General features: G+C 35.2%; 1 protein-coding gene across 1 annotated transcript in view; it reads left to right on the top strand.

Annotated features, from left to right (window-relative positions):
- The window catches only part of CSMD1 (CUB and Sushi multiple domains 1), a 1073346-nt gene that overhangs the window by 841897 nt on the left and 216225 nt on the right, over nucleotides 1–15224 (top strand). The window contains exon 22 of the mRNA XM_062489724.1: nucleotides 14857–15026. Coding sequence (XP_062345708.1) covers nucleotides 14857–15026 — 170 coding nt within the window. The remainder of the gene's footprint in view (nucleotides 1–14856; nucleotides 15027–15224) is intronic.

The raw sequence follows: 15224 nt of genomic DNA, 5'->3' as shown, positions 1-15224 counted from the left end.
GTATTTAATTTATAAACTAAACATTTACACGAGCACATGCTGATCTGTATCACAGAAGTTGTATTCAGTTTCATCTGCTGTTGAAAAAAACCAACAAACCAATCGGTTTCCAAAGGTCTTGCACTTCTCCATCCAAGTAAATAATTTCAAGTCCTTCCTCTAGAGTTATCTCAAGCATGCTGTGCAATTTTCCTGATCAGAGAGCTATTTGTGCCTTTCCACCCTTTCATCTTCTTTGAAGAGTTATTTTCCAGGTAAAGGAAAAGCAGAGCTTGGGAGGTCTAGTTAGCCTAACATCATGATGCTGCCATTCTTAATTTAAGATTTTGAGTCCTGCATGAACAACATTATCATAACTTTCAGTGGCCTTCTTTCCATGCTGTGTAGGTAGATGGTCTTCCACTGGATTTCTTTATCTGATCACCAACCTGAAGCTGGATGGCTCTCGGAATAAAGCAGCATACCCTCTTCTACTACAAGAACCCTCATTTTTACAATAAAATACACCACCAGGTCTACTTCCAAAATCAGATTAATATTCGTAAACAGGTGGACTTGTAAATCTTATTTCCTTGTGTCTACTTTTCACCCGTTTGTCTTTTCAATTACAATGATTTTGTGTAGCTGAGCCATGCACTTCAGGATGTTTTGCATATTATTTCACTTGGCCCCAGAATTTTGCAAAGTCTATCTAGAGTTTCCCTTTAAGCTGTCACTCCAGTTTTAAATGTGTCCTCCAATTGGATCTTTCCCTTAACTAGAAAGCAGTTTGTGCCTGCAGCCACCTACTTGAGGAAGAGCTTTACTGTTAAAAAGAGTGCAGAAGATCCAGACCCTTCGGGCTGACTCCTTTTGCACAGTTTAAAGAACACATAATTACCCAAGGATTTCCCACTCTCAGAAGACTAAATTTTTCTTTATTTTTTTTTTTTTCTTCTATAAAGGGGTTCTCTTCCTATAGAAGCAAATCACCTTCCTGTCTAGCGAATTTTCTGTTTTACATTGACATGATGTGGCTTTTCAAGAACATCCTATTCTTCCACCTCTGTATACCACGTGTGGGAACATGGGTCTGCTAATCTCCTGACAGAGAATTTTTCATTCTAAAATTGTTTATGAGAAGGTAGTAGGGTCATCCATTAAAAAAAAGATCTCATTTCCTCTAAGAGCTTTCTCAAAACGCTCAAATAACAACAGTGGTTTCCCTGACAATTGTCCTAGTAGCTGATAACTGCATATGAGATACTCTACTCTTTTTTTTTTTTTTTTTTTTTTTTACACAAGAGTACTGCTTCCCATCTTTCCAGACATGGTAACTGCATTTGGGAGAACTATGACACAATTTTTACTGAACTGGCGACTCACTGCAGCATGTATGCTAGTTGGGCTTTTCTGTGGTTTCCCACAGTATAAAGGGCATAGACAGTAATTTGAAAGGAAAAAAGTCTGGCTACCTGTATATAGCTGTTCTTTGAGATATGTTGTCTCAATGTACATTCACAGTGTTCTTTTTTACCCTTCGTCTCAAAATTCACTATAACTGAGAGGAATGTGACATTAAGGGGAGCTCTGCTACTTTTACATTTTGAATGAAGCACAAAATTGAATAATGAGCACCTATCTGTAGATAATGTCAAGAAAATAATATCTTTTTAGCAATACTGACACATGGCTACCTGGAAGATAAACACACATAATATCTTGAAAAGAAATGTCACTAGCCCATATCTTTTGATTTGAGGGTATTGATGTAAATATCTGGGTTTTAACTGTTCTGAAATTACTTGTGACCTGTAAGGATGTTAACCTTATCATCTGGTAAGCTACTGTAATTGGTATGTTTGACTATGTGTGATGGTTTAATTTTCCAGATCTACTTCTGGATAATTTACTTATCATTTAAAATTAATGGGTTTATATTGTGTGTGGGGGTGAAAAACAAACTCTGGAATACAGGCAAGTTTCTCCTGATTATCTTTTGTCTAGTTGAGATTTGCAACCAGGAAACAGCTTTTGTCCCCTTCATTTTTCCAGTGTTATTGCTTGTTATTTTGTTGTTATTATTGCTTTAATTATTATTCCAATATTTTCCAGGAAAAAAATTTAAAATGCATTTTGTTAGTAATTATGATGACACTACTTCTACATATATTTATGCCATTTGTTTTTCATAGTTGCAAATGTTGTGTATGCCTTTAGAAATATATACTTTTATACTTATTTCACCACTGTGAAGACAAAACTGAGTTTGGATGCATATTCTTACCACTTTTTCCTTCCAGCAATAACTCTTTTTTCCTCTCCCTTCAATTACACAGTTCTATTATGATTTTATTTACATTTCACAGTTGACTACTTTTTCCTGAGGACAAACCCTAGCTTTTAGTGAGCAATCCCCTAGAGTACAGTTCCAAGAGTAAAGCTTAAAGGCAGTCACGCACCTCTGCTATCCACAAAACTGTGAATCTCAGAAGCCTGGTGAATAGTGGTGTCCAGAAATTAGGTGGAACCATCTTCTTTGTGAAGTCTGTCAAAGTCCCTGATTCTGAGGCTAATATCCACCTAAAGGACACTGTCACAATCAGATTTGTGATATTATCACATTGTCATCACTAACCTTTTAAACAGGATCAATATGTTATTTCCAGGAAATCTATTACTAAGGCAGATATTCTAAATCTCATCTAACAAACCAAGACTGTGCTTTTAATCATACTTTTCTTACTTTAGAGTTTGCTTAAAGTCAAACTATTCAGGAGCTTTCTAATACTCTGTATTGGAGTTGTGTTACTCTTAGAAAATTAATTGAAAGACTCATAGGTTAAGAGAGGCATTCCTAAAAAAAAGCCAAACAAGCTGGTGAACCAGAAGACCATGAAAGCAAAACGAAAAGAAAGTTAAAAAACAAAATTAACATCTACTTCATTAGAGGTCATAAGAAATTACAGAAAACTTTCATTTGCAAGGGTAGGAGAGAATTTTCTCTCTTCTAGAAAGGATATCAAGGAGTTGTTTCAACTTATATGCAATTTAAGTCTGAGGGGAAAAGAAAAGAAAAATAAAAGGAAAACAGACAAAGAGGAAGGAAGGAAGGAAGGAAGGAAGGAAGGAAGGAAGGAAGGAAGGAAGGAAGGAAGGAAGGAAGGAAGGAAGGAAGGAAGGAAGGAAGGAAGGAAGGAAGGAAGGAAGGAAGGAAGGAAGGAAGGAAGGAAGGAAGGAAGGAAGGAAGGAAGGAAGGAAGGAAGGAAGGAAGGAAGGAAGGAAAGATTCTTAGAGAAATAATTGAAATAGCACCTAGTGTGTTCTGAAAAGATCTATAAAATTAAGAGGGTGTTTTCATATTAAAACACATCTAAATCACTTGTCACATAGCTTAAACTAACACGTAGTAAACAAAATTTATTCTGTAAATATCAGTTGCTTGCATTGAACCAATTTAGATTCTTCACTTCCCAAATCTGCCAACTATGGAAATCTGCCAAAACACAGCATTAAAAGACACAGTCCTTAAATTCATCTTCTCTATAAGGGAAAAAAACCCCCAAAAAACTATAAGTTACCTGTGACTTCTCAGACTTGATAAGGCGTAGGGTATCTGCAAAAGCAGAGATGTTTAACAGAACAAGATACCTATGAGTACGCACATTTCCAGAGATAGGTGGCCAAGCAGTAGGGGCTGAGGCAGAGGACAGAGTTTAGAACCAGTGTCAAATGCGTGCATCTGATGTACACTTAATTATCTCCTTAGCAATTCTCTAAAAAGGTGAGGAACGAGCCTTTTAGTTTTGGTATTCCTTTACATGGTGCACTGTGATATGTTGATGAAATTCTGAAAGAGAGGCGACTTCATTCTTTCCTTCCCACTTGACAAAGACACGCTGTTGACTGATAATTGAAGGTAAGGCATAAAAAGTGGAGATCCCATTGCAGTGAATTGCAAAGTACAGAGCTCAGATGTAGGTGCCTTGTCTTTTCAAGACTTTAATTTCATCAGGAGGGGATAAGCCACATTTGACTCCTCTTGTGTGGTCATTCCTCTCAAATCTGTCCCTAATCTGTCTTTCTCCCCATTAACCCTCTCTGAAAGCTGGCCTGGCTTTCTTCCAGGGAAATCCTTTCAAAAGGCCTAGGTTACACCAGAAAACTTTTCAGCAGGTTTCACATACCCAAGTCATACTAAGGGGAAAAATATTATAATTTCAGAAAAAGTGGTCAGTCACCATTTTACTTGCTCTTGGTAGTTACACCCTTCACTAACCCACTGAGAGTCAATGTCCTTCTCACAAGCCTCTTGGAAGTTGACTTTCTCGCACAGAAAACCTTTCAGTAAGTTCAGGTCACGCCAGAAAACCCTGAAATAACTTTGGACCACACTGACCACTCCACCACATCCAAGGGATCCTGTCTGATGTTACAATTATATAATGCTCTGGTCTGGCCAGTGAGTTTATGGGAAGATGATTTGATTGATTCTGGTCGGTGTGTGAGAGAAGCAACAAGAATTCTCTATATTAGAGTGAAATGACACTAAATTACCAGAATATATATATATGTATATTCTATCTATCTATCTATCTCTCTCTCTCTCTCTCTCTCTCTCTCTCTCTCTCTCTCTCTCTGTGTGTGTGGCTGTTTTATTTTAGAACAGCTTGGTTCAATGAAAAGAAGGTATGTGGCAACTGTCCTTATAATTTATGGAAATATAAAGAACATAATTTAAGAAAATATATAAGGAAGAGAAAAAATAGAAAGAAAGGATAAAAGTAGATAATGGAGAGTAAAGATATTATTGCATGAAGATCCACCAATGAGACTATTCCTACTTAGATAGCCATTGCTTAAAGTGATGGTTGTGGTCTTGATCCATTGAGGGCAAGGAAAGCCCACACAAAATGTTCAATAGGTCTTTGATAGTTTATGACATTTATGGCATTTTTAAATGTTTTTTAGTATAGTGTCGTCAGTCATTCTTTATCAGAAGGGATGAATACCTTCAGCCCTATGTATGAATGTCCCGATAACTTCCCTGGGAATTAAGTTTTACACCTGAACCAGTTGCCTTTTCATTTATCTAGATCAAAGGCCAGTTTTTTGCTAAACAAAAGTCAGTTTGTAGTAGCCATCCTTTAGTAATAGATGCTCACCCCCTCTGCACCAGGGGTGCAGATCAGAGGTTTCACTATCACACATCCAAAACACCTCCTCCTCCCCTTCATTTGGGGAGATGCAAACCTGGCCTCAGCAAAGCACCCAGCTGCTTTTGCAAATTAATAATTTGAGTTATTAACCCTTACCATTCCAGTCTCTCACAAGAGGGAAGAAACATTTGAATTTGTTCTTCAACTCTCTGTTATGTGATTGTCTCAACAATTATATTAATTGATTTGCAAGCTGCTTCTGTCTTCTTGTCTACACTTTCCCTGCTCACTATCTCTTTAAGAAACTGTGTAATTTTACTTATGTATGGCATATAACGAAAATATAATTTGTGCACTACACAGTATACACTATATTCAGTTCAAACTAGCCTTTCATGGTTAGGATTGAAGAGACTTCAAACACAACATATCAAAGAATAAACTTAGTTTTGAGTGCTGGGTCTTTTTTGTTTGGTTTGGATTTTAACCTGCATTATTTCCTGTCCCCCATAAGACATTTCAGCTGTACAGAATTCCTAAATCAAACTATAAAAATCTTAAATGGTAAAGCTGAAAAGAAAGCACTTTTATATATTTTCATTTCATATTTAAGTGGAGTTGCTCCATTATTAAATTTTATATGGCACTTGACTTTTAATAGTGTATTAATACAGTATTTGAGTAAAATCTTCACCAAGGTGTTGCTCACTGGTATTCACATTAATATCACATTAATTTATCATATTCAGTTGTTATATTAAATACTACTTGAATAATTGTTAGGGTACTACAATAAAATGTTGACACTATTTAATAAACTCTTTTTTTAACAGTTTAGTTAGTATTCATTGCAAAGCCATCAACTGTAATTAATATAGTTGGTCATGTTGTAGCAATGAGTTAATTTCCAGTGAGATTGAAACAAGTGGGAACCCTGTTAGCGTGAATAGCATTGGAGATTTCTGTGACACCCTTGAGATCTGACGTTCATTGTTTTCTTTAAAGTCTCTGCAGCATACAATATGGATTTGAGTTCACTATTAAGAAGTCATACTAGGTCTGAAAATTGCTGTTCATTTTTAGCTAGAGTTTAGGCAGAGAGAGCTCTCATTTAAGAGCTCCTCATGAACAAGTAATCTTATATATCAGTAGTTGAGTCTCTGAATTTTCAGACAGAAATAAGGATGTTCATGCATTCAGGATTCACTGTATTTCAGGATTCTTTATTTAAATGATATCACATTTAATTTGATAAGAATATAGACTGTTTTCCATTTTATGCAATGTACTTAATAGTTATTAGATGTTTTTGATAATTCCTGTTTCTTTATCTTAAAAACATTGCATTTTTTATAAATGCAATCAAAAGGTTGTGTTATTTAATCCCGTCTTTTACTTTCAGTTTTTTAAGTGAACAGTGAAGATTTGCTTGAGTTAGTCTTGGAATCTTACTGTGTCTGAATCTTTAAAATCTGGTGCCATATAATAATTATAGGTTTGAGTTGTCTCTATCTGAAAACTGAAACTTTAATATGCAGGAATCACTACAGATTTCAGTTGTACATCATGAGCACTCTGATTTTATTTTCAGAATGAGAAGGAGTGACTTACATGAGACCTCAATTACCTTTATCTGAAGCCTGGTATGAAACATTAGTCACACATAATTAGGAGGAATAAAGATTGACTCGAGCCACCCTTTTGCATTCTTTCTATGGTTTAAAGTTATGTCTGCTATGTGTTGTTCCCTGCTAAGACAAATAATGTAGGAATGTTATGTCCAAAGTCTATTATCAGATGATATTAGAAAGAGTAGACAAAAATCTCAAAATAATTTAAATACAAAAAAATGCTCATACCTTGGTTTGTGCCAATAATCCCGTGAGGCCAATTCACATCAGAGGATTTGTTTTGAGAATGTGAGTAGTGCCTTTTTTCAGTGGCATATGGACTGAGAACTAATTAAGCAAACCACAGAAAAGGATTTGTCTTCTGTTTAGGCCTTCCGTTCCTGCTTCATTATTCTGTGCATTTGAATGGTACAAAAAAAACAAACCAAACCAAAAAAAAAAAAAAACAGAATAAGAGGTTTGTTTGTACCAAAGCATTTTAGTAGGGTTTTAACTGAGTGTTCTAACCTCAGCACCATCATACGGGTGTTGCTTAAAGAATATTAAGAGAGGTTAACATGAACTTGCTTTAGTAGCTCAGTCCACAGCCAATGACCTAACTTCACTTGAAATCTATCTTAGAGAAGCAAACAAAGAGAAGAAAAGAGACAGAAAAATCTCCTCAGGAACCAGCTGGTAAGAGGAAGGATATAATCCTCAGACAGAAAATCCTCTCCAGTAAAGGTAGTGGTAACACTAATAAAGATAGTAGTAGTGAGAAAAAAGCCAATATTTTCTTTCTTTCTCCCTGGTACAGTTATATTTTTCATTCAGACTGTCTCAAGATCTTCACTGGTAGCTTATGATGCTGTTTACACCAAATGGATCATGTGCGAGTGCTTCAGACTAAATAGTATTTAACACAATATATTTGTACATATATTTTATTACATAATAATTTTTGTGCATTAAAATAACTATTAACTGCTCATTATCTGCAAGGTTCTATTCAAGTATGAAGTTACAGACTAAATACTACCAGATCTGGAGTGATGTGATCTTCGTGTAGAGTTACAGGCTAAAATTACAAGGCAAAAGAATGAGAAGTGGGATGAGAACAGCGTGATTTAAAAGTCGACGGCAGTCACATTTTAGGAGAAACATTGTTTCTGAATTCAGCAGTGCTAGGTGAGAACAGCAGCGCTTGTGAAACCAGAATGAAGGTAGTGCTGCAGCCACCTGGCAGTGCGCAGATGAAAAGTTACAGGTGGAGGGCAGGCTGCAGAATTGGAGATGAAGGACTGCTGACAATACAGACTCAGACACTGTGCAGTGAGCTGCTGTGGAAACTCCTCGTGCACCTCAGTTTGATGCAGTGTTCCCATTAACAGGAACCTTCAGCTCCTAGCACTGTACTGGAGCTTGTACGTGAATCCATGCTTGAGTCCAGTCATGTATTGTGTATGCCCTGCAGGAGTCATGTGCTCAGCTTTAGAGACCCCTCACTGACTGTGGGGGAACCATAAGTTTTTTGCTATTATGTGAAGGCAAAGCATATGATGCTTCATCCATGATCCCCTTTGCTCTTTTATTAATGTTGTGTAACCATCCTACTGAATAACAATATTGTCCAACAGAAACATAAAGAATGTCTGAGCTCAGCTTCTTTTCGTACTGCATGAACTGCTGCACAATTTTGTAAATACAGCAAAGATATTCTGCACTCAATAGAGTGCTTTGTGTCTAAGAAGCCTTTAAACTGACAACATATGACTTTTATTTGATCTCTGCTTTAGAGATATGCTTAAAATCCTGACAAACCTTTTAGCAAGATGTATGAAAGAAAAAATAATAAACTTTTCTATTAAACAAAGTCATTGTTGCATTTTACATTAACTATATTTCAAAGCAATTCAAATATACCTGAATTTTGTTTGTTTTATTGTTTGTGCTCATATTCAGGACGTGTTTGATGATCTTCAAAAGAACTACCCTCTGCAGTTTCCTTTTATCTGATTTCAAGTCAGACAATGAAAGAAAGAAAAAAGTTACTTATTTAGATAGAATTTAAGTGACTTTGTTAAGCAAAAGAACAAAGAATGGGGTTAAGTATCTGTTCTCTTTCTGATGGGGAATAAAAACTGTTTGATAAAGCAGCATTTTTCAGTCTGCTGCAGTTCTTTCCAAGGTTAGACAATTTGGAAACTGTAGTGAAATTAAAGCATATGGTTCCTCCGCTAGAATATTATACATGTGGAAAAAGTAACATACAGTCAATATGAGTGTACCTTTTGAATTCTAAGGTGGATACTATTGATTTTGTAATAAATAAATAAAACGAACTTTAATAAACATAAAAGATTTGAAAGATATAATAGAAAGTTACATTAATCTGCTTTTGTCTGTTTTCAAAATTTGAAACATAGAGGCAGTACCATATAGTCATTTTTCTTTATAAATAACATGTGCTCAAGGACTTTGTCTTTTGAATGCTGTATTTTGGCAGACTTCCATGGTTTGACAGATTTGGGAAGTGAGGGATCTAAATCGGATCCATGTAAATAGCTTATATTTACAGAACAATTTTTGCTTACTATGTATTAGTTTAAGCTACATAACAAGTGACTTAGATGTGTTTTAATATGAAAACATCCTCTTAATATTTTTGTCAGAGTACAGTAGATGCTATGTAGGTGCTATTTCCATTATTTCTCTAAGAATCCTTCCTTCCTTCCTTCCTTCCTTCCTTCCTTCCTTCCTTCCTTCCTTCCTTCCTTCCTTCCTTCCTTCCTTCCTTCCTTCCTTCCTTCCTTCCTTCCTTCCTTCCTTCCTTCCTTCCTTCCTTCCTTCCTTCCCCATCCTGTCCCTCAGACACAAAACTCTGTACAAGTTGAAACAACTCCTCTATATCCTTCCTATAGGAAAGACAAGTTTCTCCTACCCTTGCAAAGAGAAGCTTTTTTGTCATTTCTTGTGGCCCCTTATATATTTTTTTTTCTTTTGTTTTCATGATTTTCTGGCTCAATAACTTTTCTATTTATTTTTTTCTCTCCTTTTTTCCCTCTTGACATACTTTTTACATATTCTCTTTTAAAAATATCTTGGATTACTTTTTGTTTTGGTTACAGGATATATTTGAAATACATGACTAAATTGAAATAAATGAAGTGAGAACTGGATCTTAATTGTTTAATCTATGGAGTGGGTGTCACTGACCATATTGTTAGTAAAAAACCTAGAACTTTGAATCAACGTATTTTGTATCTTGAAAAGTGAAATAGATTGATGCAGAAACAAAGGAAAAGGAGAGATGCAACATAGAGAAGGGATTTCTGCTACATCATCTGTGTTTCAGTGCTACATCTTCTTATAGCATTTTTTAGGTATTACATCACATGCAGGTTTTAAGTTCTTAAGGTGTGCCTACATTATACTAAGGTAAGCATATCACAAAATCACACTGAGAACATTGTGAAATATTTTAGTTTTCTTTAAAGGCTATAACTTGAGGAGGTAGTCCTGAAAATACTGTTTACATAGAGCATGTTCAATGGGTATGTTATAGTTTACCTGTTCACCTAAATTCACCCTGATATTTCCAACACAAGGTTGTGGATCAAAATATGGAAACAGAATATCAACAGTAATTACTTTAAGATCAGAAAAAAAATATTTCTCTTGGCAAATTCCATACCTGTCAATTTAGGCATAATTTAAGACTTGTAGGTACTAATACAGATATTTGATTTGTATTTATTTTTTTAAGAAAGGGTGCATATGGGTAATATTCCATGAATTGCAGTTAATAAATGAAATTATATTGATGCACAAAATGTTCTTCTCATGTGGGAGAGTGAGAAATCTTTTCAATCTTTCTGGGCTGGGGAGGCAGTTCACGTTGTCAAGATGAAAGCAGGTTTCTGGAACTGAGCATGTATCTGGAAGGCATTGAAGTAAGGAAGTGGCCTCTGCAGTCAAGAACTAAAGAGCTCTTTCAAGATAATATGATAGTATTTTTCTGCTTGAGATACTAAAATCAGTAGTTACTCATAGAACATATGTGCTAGACAGGTAATGTTCCATGACATCTTTCAAGACTGGCAGTGTTTATTTTTCAGTTACCATAGGTGGACAAGCCATATCCCTTCCTTACACAAAACTGCCATGGCTCGATCTTTCATGGAGGATACAAGAGATATGGCTTCATTTGCTTTGTTTCTGTAAAAGAATTTTAAATTGTATCTGATGCTTGCTAGCAGAATCATCGTATCAATGTGGCTAAAGGCTCTTGTTTCATTTTGCTGAGGGAATCAAAGATTAATTGGAGGTGAAGAAATGGAAGTGAACATGAATATATTTTTTTCCAGTCTAGTGGTTTGGTGCTCACAAGATAACAGTGAATGTTGATTCATGAGTTACTTCAGAATTTTATATCGCAACAGTTTAACATATGACTTTCTTTGAAGAAGTATTCCTTCTCCCTTATTTAATACCCTACCCACTCTGCTAAAGAAGCTAGTCAGCATTTGTTCACTGTGACTGATTTTCAGATCTCTTGGTGTGAGGCAGAAGTCATAGGAGATGCGCGTTCAGCTCCCCAGAGGCAAAGTGAATTGAATTTAGATGTCATACATTCTGGCTGCATGTGTTAATTATGATATAAAACAGTAGCAGCAGTATCAGCTAGTTTAAATATTCTTAAAGAAAAAGCATTACTTTCCTCATACCAGTAATTAAAATATTGGGACCTTGAAGAGGAAACATGCCTTTGACTGCTTAAGCTTTTCCTGCTGCCAAGGCCAGACTCAGTATTGCATTTCACAGCTGCTCTTTTGAGTTTCTAGTTCATAATATGGGAAACGTGGTCGTGCAATTCTGGACTGCAATGTGCAGAAACAGTTAGAAAAATGCTCAGTTGAAGTCCTTAGAGCATAAGGTCCCCTATAAATATGGGCATTGGTCACAAATGGCAGAGATTTCAGTCATTAACACACTTAGAACCTCCAATAGTCTCGAGAAAAAAGGAAATTTTCCATGGATGAGGACATAGTTTCTTTGAAAAAAGTTACCTAAATCTCCAGGCCAAGACTTTCGGGGAGCTAATTAAACAGGGACTTGATATCCTAAGATTAGCAAAATGTAGCTGGAAAACTAAGCTGTGACAAATTTTGTATAAATTGAGGAAGTTCCAAACGAGGGTGTAATTTCGTTCAGAAGCCTCTTTCTGGGGTCTGTGTCAGTGATTTGCTGACTGGCACAAGAAGAGGTAGGAAAATTGGCCAGATGACATAAGCAAGACTTTGTCATGATAACAAAGGGAATGATGGGGCCTGATGAAACTGCATAGCTGTCAGATATTTGCAAGGGATTTAAAAAGGCATAGCATGCACTGAAAACAGAACATGGTTTTATAGCATGGGTTGGAGGTATATGAGTGCCAACTTGAGTTCAGAGAACTTTCCCATATAATTGAGGTTTAGTAAATAATTACACTTGTTAGAATACATCTGCTTCTTGCAGAAAGTATTATACTTTGGAAGGGTAATAGTATTTTAACTTGAGTTTCTCATCATCCCTGATCTTGTATGTCAGTACTTTTATTTACAGATTTAAAATTCAAATGGCTTTGGAACTTAGAACATAGACTTATTGGATCAAGAAATATGTCAAGTTCTAGATTTTGGAAAGCTCGTTGCACGTTTTCTCTAACTGCATATGTCTTAGTGGTTTATATTCATCCACTGAAACAAAAAGTAGAACATGGCATTAACATCTTCAACATTTTACTTGTCTATTTCTAGATCTTTAAAGGAGTTATATAGTAAAATACTGATGCAGCTTAAGGGGCCATTGTTTTTTTACATGCATCTTTACCTAGGCAAACACTTGTTTGCAGGAGGCTTGTGTAGAGTACCAGTGTTGTAAAGTTTTACTTTAATGTGGCATTAATATTGGCATTGCTTTGAATTACATTTTTTAAACTTAATCAGTTCCACCTACTTCCTAAAATCCAAGACAAAAATAACTACACTTGGATATAACAATAGGTACAGAGAGACTCATATATGTAGTCACATGTAATAGGTATCGCATACTTGACATGCTTTACTAAAGAAGTATCGAAATAAAAATCTACTTTCTCAGTGTTCTACAGTTCTTTGAAACATTTAGACAATGTAAGATGACTTTAAACATGTTAAAAATACCTTATCCTACATTCCCCAATGAAGAGTTCTTCTGTCTGAAGTCTGGGAGAAGGGGTTCTTATTCCCCAACACCCTTCTGCCTGTTAAATATAATGTAGTTCAAAACTGAAGCTAAGGAAGGGGAGAATATAAAGCATTATTTTTAAATAGTGAACTCTTAACTTAACATGCTAGATAAAGATCCTGAGCCAGTTTATTGGCAATTTCCTTTTTTATTTTGTCTAAGGAGATCCCAAATGCAGAGTAGAAATAAGGCTCCATGTAAGATTGCAACTGTCTCATTCCTCCTTCTTTTCTTCCCCTTTTCATTCTTACTTCCCTCCTTCCCCCTTCTCTCTACCCATCCCTGCTTCTCTCTTCTTCTCCTTATTAATCCCTTTCTTTCTTCAGATTTATTGTAGGGAGGAAAAAATTCACTCATTTTATACTTTTCAAAAGCAAGTGGGACATAAATTTGATATCTGTGAAGGTCTCAGAAATATAAAACCAAAATGTTTAGAACTGCTTATTTGCAAATATAAATCATACATTTCTTCTAGAATATGTTTAAATCAATTAGTAATTAATATATCAATTATGATGTATTTGCTAGTCTGTCTTTACAGTGCATTTTCAAAATTATTCTTTACACATATGCTTGTTAAACTATATTGCATTTTACCTAAAACTGTATTCCTCCACACAACTTCTTCAAATAAATATTTTAAAATCCTAAGAACCCTAAAAATCTATTAAACATTTTTAGAAAAAATACAGATTTTTTTTTCTTAAACCTATTACTTCTTTGATAGGGAGTATCTGTTGTTTTGCAATTATACATTAATTTATTATTATTTTATCTGTTATATTTTTATGAAACTCTGAATGAGGTCTAACACTGTTTAGGTCAAAAAGACCACAGTATATTTTATCCCTAGAGTGAAAAATGAGATCTCAATCAATATCAATCTCATGAACCTAAAAAGAAGCTGAAGATTATTAGTATGTTAATGCTATTGTGGGATTTTATAAGGTGTTTTTAGGTCTAGATTTTAACCTGTTTAGGTTTAGATTTTCAAGTGGTTTTACTATCTATTTGAACAGTACACCAACATTATTTTCTGTGTCTGTTTGGATGTTTTAATCTATGTGATGGAATTAATGTTGCATATTTGGAATAATTTTATTAGTCTTTATTCAGAATTCTAACTGCAAATATTCCATGGTGTGGAACATACCACTCCTCCTACTCTTTATTATTTTGTTTACTGGGGAGCTACAACAAGAGGTGTCTAATGAAAGTGTCAGTAGGTGTTTACTATGGAGGACTGTGAAAAAGGCTCACCTACTCTTCACCCAGAAAGAAGAAGATCTGTCTCCTTGGCACTGAGTGATGTCAATAAATACTTGTTTGTTTTGTTGGGTTTTCTTTGATCGTTTCCTTTATTCCAGGTAGAGAAAAATATGTTTGAATGCCCTTTAATGCCAAACTATTTGGGTTCCTTTGTTTGGTTTTTGGCAGTTTATTGTCTGCTTTTTAAGTAGTTATTTTTAAAGCTGAATACAGAGGTAAAAGCAGTATTATGTTTATTTGAAATAACTCTATTTCAATAAAGCATTCCATTTTTCAGTGGTATCTAGGCTAATTTGCATTATTGGTTAATCTGATGGGGAGGACCAGGGGATAAATTGGAGGTAAAAACACGTAAGGGCACATAATAAACAGACCCAGTGAAATGCAGGAGATGGCAACTTTGTTAGGGTTTCTGGGAGTAGGTCCTACAGATGAGACCTGATAGAAATATACTTTTCATAGATAGCCTGTTAGAGATTTCATAGAGTCTAAATATTATTGCTAATGACTCATATTTTCTTGAATTGGATAATTCACTTCTTTTGCTTTAATGTGTCTATTTTCTTTAGCTGAATGTGGAGCAACTGTCTCTGGAAATGAAGGAACGTTGTTGTCTCCAAATTTCCCATCTAATTATGACAACAACCATGAATGTATCTATAAAATTGAAACTGAGGCTGGAAAAGGGATCCATCTTAGAGCCAGGAGCTTTCAGCTGCATGAGGGAGATATTGTTAAGGTAATAAGAAAACTTATTTCACTTTTTATCCAAAATATACACATTGCATGAATAATTCTGTTTCCAATTCCAATTATCTTTATTTTCATTCCACTTTCTGACACAAAATTAATGAATTCTAGGTGGAAATCATCATTGTCTTTATACTAGATTCAATGATTTATACTAGATTCAAAGTAACTATACGAGACATTGTGA

Source organism: Cinclus cinclus, chromosome 3 (assembly GCF_963662255.1).
Source record: "Cinclus cinclus chromosome 3, bCinCin1.1, whole genome shotgun sequence".
Lineage (NCBI taxonomy): Eukaryota > Metazoa > Chordata > Aves > Passeriformes > Cinclidae > Cinclus > Cinclus cinclus.
This window is presented reverse-complemented; position numbering and strand designations above follow the sequence as displayed.